Here is a 6027-nt window from a genome sequence, read left to right on the forward strand (position 1 = left end):
TGTAATTTAATTAACTAAACTAGAAAAATTACATAAAGATAATGATCAATCCTCACAAAGGCTCCATAGAGCAGAAAACATTCCTCACAGAATAATCTCCCCTCTCCCTAGCAACTGTCAGCAACGTTACATCCAAACAAAAACTGCCTTTCCCCCAAAATAACTAATACCCCTCTTTTTTCTATGCTATTTCTATAACTACTGTATTTGGACCCATCCCACTACCCCTTAACCCAAACCTGTAACAAAATGCTTGCAACTTAAAAACTCCATGTATGCACAAAGGCCACCCCTACATCTATGGCAAGTGTATCTTTTCTTTCACAAATGCTCACTACAAAATATACATAAATTATAAAAAGAAAGAAATAGAATTTCAACCATAAAAATACACCTGGTAGTGAGCCAGGAGATCCAAATATCTGCGTATCGGAGACGTAAATTGAACATAGCCCGGAAGTCCTAAAATTCCATGCCGTATAGGCTTCCTAAAATCCAGTTCAGCAGCTCGCATAAGTTTGATTATAGCAGAACTCCTGACAGGGCCTTCAGGAAGATGAGCAAAAGCAGATGTATCCATACTTGATTGAGGTTGCCCTCGATATGGTAAAGGAATTTTTTCCAAAGAACCAAGAGTGGCTATAACTTCGCCACAAAGTATCATCATCTCAGATACAAGCTGCATTGCAGGATCTGCCTGATTTTCCACATACAGCTTGATCAAGGGCTCTGGATCATCTAGATTAGAAACTTTTATTCTGGTCTCTATTGTAGATGTGTCTACTGAACCCTACACAAGGCAGTTTGTAAGTTGATTCCATGATGTAATGAAATGTAATATAATCATGAAATACGTAAACAACAACGACAGCGCTTGATGATAATATAATGTAATATAATCATGAAATAAGTAAAAGACAATGACAAGTGCTATCGTTGATGATAATATAACTATATCCAAGAAACTATGTTCTATATAGAGCAGAACAGGTAAAAGTGTGAGGCAGAGTGGGAGCCATACAGCTTCCCATGTACAATGAAAGACAATAGTTTAGTTATCAATTGAAGCAGCAAGTATAAAATACACAAATCATACAAAGAGCAGCATAAAATAGCTATCATCAGATTTTTTTAGATGGGGCATATTAATGCAAGCTGAAAACGGGATAACATATATGAGCGTACTATCAAAAAATGGAAAAAAAACGTAATTTAGGTGATGAAGAAAACAAATAGGAAAGAGGTAGACACTACATGTTTAGATTAGTCAATCAAGAAAAGTGACTCCCCTAACAAGCCAATTTATTAATTTAAAATAGAGAGCCTGGTACTTGCTTCAGGTCCATCCATAATTCCATATGGTCAAACTGTATCATTCTAACATATAAGTCTAATGAACCTACACTGTTCTTTTTGACAATTGCCAGAAAATATGAAGTTATGTAGACTTGTGGCATTCATGTTTCAACAATATAACCTATTTCCTTAAATTTAGTTGCCAGGTACAAAAAATAAACAAAATCTTAACTGCAGTAAAAACTGGTCTCATTGCAACAGTAACACATACCTGTTGTCTACGCCATTGTAACCGGAGTGCAGCAGCCTCAGAAAGAAGTCTCAGTTCAACCTCCTCTTCCAGGTTCAGATGTAGAAGTTCTGACGCACTCTCATATGTTAGCATATATGTTGGTTTGATAATTGAGTTTTCCACCGAATATTCTGCTATACTATAAACAAACTGTAGCAGTAAGATGATTATCAAGAAGAATTTCTTATCTCATTCAGTGGAAAAAATAAGACTGCCAAACTGCCAATCAATAAATAGAAAGGTGAACTTTGCCTCATGTGTATATATACTGAATATCATAAAATAGAAAGGTTAAAAGTCTCCACAATAAATGACACATCCAGTGACACTAAATAATTTTCTTCTGGACATAGATGACAAGGAATGACTAAATCACATTACTACCAAATATTCTGCTAAATAAACAAAGAGTGGCAGTCTCGAGAAGATTTTTTTATCTCACGCCAGGAAAAATATATATTATACGATATATCATTATATAGTAAGGTAAACTTCTCCATAAATGTATATGATACTGCCTACAAAATTAAAAGGCCCAGTAACGCTTCATAATTTTATTCTGGAGATAGATAACAAGGAACGGGCAATTTCAGACGTGGTGTCAGCAATGATACAGACCACACTGTCCAAAAGTATGACTAATACTCCTCTACAACAGCAGGTTGTGTGATGTTACGGTTGAAGAGAGAGCCTTGTAACGTGCAGAAATTTCCAAAGTCAGTGGGTAAAAGCAAAGAAGCTGAAAACAGAATCCCAAGTGAAAAAACAACACCCAACCTAAAATATCACCATATAAATGTGTTGACCACTTACCTGCCATCAGAATGCAGAATAACAGAAACTGACACCGCTTTGCATTGCTTTCCTTGCTTCAGGCTCATTCCTTCCATGGCCAATTTTTCAGGAAACATGGGATATGTAGCAGTGGGTAAAAACACAGAAGTTCCCCTCTTCAATGCCTCTCTACATACCAAAAACTATATCACATAATGCGTGGAGTATCAATTTTGAAAACTAATTTACATGAAGATAAATATACTTGTCTATCAAGGTCCCAGCTTCAACTAAGCTAGTAGGGTCTGCAACATGGATCCAGATCTTAATACGGCCGTCTTGCAGCCTTGTTGCACTTAATGCATCATCGAGCTGCACATGCTTAATTATCAGACATTGGTATATTCCAAGTACTTGTGCACACGTGTAAGCTTAATATATTTGGTCTTCAACGAAAGCAAAAATCTCACACCATATCAATCATAGACCTTCCAAAGAAGGACAAAAAGGTGTACCTCATCAGCTTCATCAACATCTATTGCATACACTTTCAGATGAGTAAGGTCTTTTCTGTCAACCTGACAACAAAAGGAAGCACGAGATCTAGTTGAATAAGAATAAGAAAATAACCATCCGAGTTCCTGTTCTTGTATCATAAGAAATTCTAGAACAACTGTTCCTACTTCCACGTGCCTCTCTATACATCATCACATTCTCTTAGTACATTCTCAAAGTATCTGAATACATGAACGGCATTCATTCCCGACAGAAAATACTGTGAAGAGTAATGCTAGATAAAAGCTTACTACTTTGCGAAGAGTAATGCTAGATAAAAACTTACTACTTGGCCAAAGTGATTGCTTTATGAGGGTATTGACTCACTAGAAGCCTGGTAGATACGATACTCCTAAATAGGAAATTACGTAACATAAGATACCTTATCCAGGTCCGGTAACTCTGACAGAATACTTTCCGCAGCTGTCAGAATTTCATCTGGATGGTCGGTGTGAATGTTTAGCTTTAACAAATCAAGATTTACATGCACTGGAAAATACCCAATATCGATAAGTAGATTGACTGCAGCAGTCGATGTTTTAGCCAATCCCATGGCTCTCAATATCTGCCAGCAGAGAATGTGTAATAATTTTCTATAGTTTTATCTTTACATAGTTAAATAATATGATTGTTGACACATTATTGATGATGTTATTATGTTCCTCTAATTTGAATATTAGATAAGCTGAATTAAAGTCATCTTTTCCACGAAAATCTTATATTGTTTTTGTTCAACATTTTATCCCAACATTATACAAATGACTAACAAAAAAAGAAGGTCAAGAATGTCAACAAATTACCATCCCAGCAGTTCTTTTTTCATCTTCATTCCTACAATCATCTAGTGCATATGCTTTAAGAGACATAATTCTCTTTGAATAATCATCTTCAGACGTCCATGTAGATTTTGGGGGCTTCCCATTTGAAGGCATGTCCTTGGCAGACTTTAATAACTTAACAAACTCTTCAAGTTCCTTCTCAGCAGCCTCTTTGGCATGCTTCCTTCGCACAAGTTCTTCAACCTGACAATTCAAAGTCATTTAGTCTTGGTTAGCAAAGTTAGTGAAGTAGATAAGAAGAGTTCCACGACATTCCAATAATAAAGTATTGTAAATGATAACTATATAAAAATGTCAAGTCGAACAAAAGAATTTATTAAACCTGAACACCAGGCCGAGGCCCATACACATAAGAAGAACCTTTAGCCTCCAGAGCTGTGAAGTATATGTCGTCCTTTGAAAGCAACAAATGAGCACAGTAGCTCTCAAGAGGTTCCGCACTACCAAAAATCATCTGCTAGAATGAACTGATGTCATTAGAGGAACGTCAACATTTAAAAGCGATTCTGCAAAAGTTATACCTCAGCCAAAGCCTCCACTGTTATTGATTCATTCTTTTCAATAAGCTCAATCCAAGCGAACTCGAGCAATGCTGGATCCTGAAAAAGAAACCTTTTAAAGGAATTATACCCAGAATCTAATGAATCATCACTTCAACTCCATCAAACTACCAAATTGTCTTGTGCTCTCTGAATGAAATCAGCTATCTCTGTGTGGTCAAAGTTATTGGCACCAGGAACAATGAAAGTAACTTGTTGCGGCTTAATTGATGTCATGACACCATTCTGCAGAAACAACATCCAAAAGCTCAGCACTCTTAATAAGGGAAAATTCCAAAGCCTAGAAACCAATAACAAATGCCATACTAGGCATTTCAAATAAAACCTGGTCGGAAACCATCCAATTCTTCTTGCCATCTGGTTTCTGCGCAACTGCCAGTAATACCCTCTCTGCGTCTTTCTTGAATTCAAGCAGCAATCCTTTCTGCAGCACCGCCTTCCCGGACTTATTTCCAATAATCTCTTCACTACTTTTCAATTCCAATCTGCAAAAAATGAATCTCGCATAAAACTATGGCAGGGAAAAATTACTATATCAGTTCATCCAAGAATCACCATGCTTTGACAGATTTAACTTAGCAGATTAATTTCAGCACCACTTAATTCAAACTCGATATCTTCAATATATTAAGTTCATTGGAAACTAAACTGAAAAATTTAACCAAATATGCGCAAACAATTGAAACATTTTCTGAAAATGATGTAAGCCAAACATCAACTTCCACTCTATCTACATTGAGATAGCAACTTTTAGATGCTTATTAGAGATTCTAGCATTACGGCGACACGTTTCATACCTTATTCCTAACGAATTGATCATGCTGTTTCTGTCTCTTAGTTCTGATTCAGAGGCCAACTCTAAACAGTATTTTTCTGATTATTGATTCGATTATCAGTTCCCTCAAAATAATAGTAGAAAAAATACAAAACCACAAACCTCAATAGTTTGACTATATTATACACTACCCCCAAAAATTCCCCGTTAACAGGACGCTTCAGCTTAGCGATTACAAAAAAAAAAAACTTTGACAAGTTCTCAACTTCAGAGAAAGCACCAAAATTTGAGAAAAACATCTTATGCATGCCATCGGCACACTCGTGTCAACGGCGAAGTTCATGCCACCATACTACTTCCAACTATAGAATTATGCAAACAACTTCGTCACATCCGGTTTTGAAAATCGTTTTAGAACAGAAATATACGAATATAGACACCATACTTGTTTGACGCGCGAATTCCACCTCGCTGGCGTAGTAATTCGAGCTCTTCCACCACCATATCCACCAAACTCTGTGCTGAGCACCTCCGAATCGCAAGACCTCCATAGCCAAATCGAAGCTGATAATGACACCGTCCTAGAATCGAAAGCCGAGGGGAGGAATGGAATTGAACAGCCCTGTGCTGGTTTAAACAGCATATCGAAGCGGCAAATGGTGGAGACGCCGCACAGAAGCGAATTATTGCACCGCCGTTAATCACTCGAACCGCCATATGTTCTAGATTGGGAGAGGGAAAATTGAAGAGCTCATTTAACATAGAAAATTAAATTAAAAAAAAAAAAAAGAGGTGAATATTTTGCTCCCACATATGGAATGAAATGTGAAGGAAATGTCAAATGTGGAAGGATATACAAACATTTATTTTAGGGAGACTTTCTATTCAGTACCTTTTTCTTCAAACTTTCTTTCCACTCCCTATCTATTCTCAATT

The 6027-nt window shown here is 36.7% G+C and overlaps 1 protein-coding gene across 2 annotated transcripts; it reads right to left on the reverse strand.

Annotated features, from left to right (window-relative positions):
• Positions 1-58: 58 nt before the first annotated feature.
• On the reverse strand, positions 59-5910 carry LOC140966850 (ribonuclease II, chloroplastic/mitochondrial). Of its 2 annotated transcripts, none has more exons than XM_073427122.1 (12): positions 5537-5910; positions 4642-4801; positions 4428-4541; positions 4278-4355; positions 4079-4210; positions 3718-3939; positions 3300-3482; positions 2878-2940; positions 2628-2734; positions 2402-2551; positions 1568-1727; positions 59-790 (listed from the first exon to the last, which is right to left on the reverse strand). In XM_073427122.1, the coding sequence occupies exons 1-12, from the start codon at positions 5851-5853 to the stop codon at positions 377-379; spliced, it is 2100 nt and encodes a 699-aa protein (XP_073283223.1). In that variant the 5' UTR covers positions 5854-5910; the 3' UTR covers positions 59-376. The 2 variants fall into 2 exon arrangements, with proteins under 2 accessions (XP_073283223.1, XP_073283224.1); XM_073427123.1 differs by having other exon boundaries at positions 648-783.
• Between the last annotated feature and the right edge of the window lie 117 nt (positions 5911-6027).

The sequence above is a fragment of the Primulina huaijiensis genome, unplaced genomic scaffold (assembly GCF_012295235.1).
Source record: "Primulina huaijiensis isolate GDHJ02 unplaced genomic scaffold, ASM1229523v2 scaffold208128, whole genome shotgun sequence".
Taxonomy (NCBI): Eukaryota; Viridiplantae; Streptophyta; class Magnoliopsida; order Lamiales; family Gesneriaceae; genus Primulina; species Primulina huaijiensis.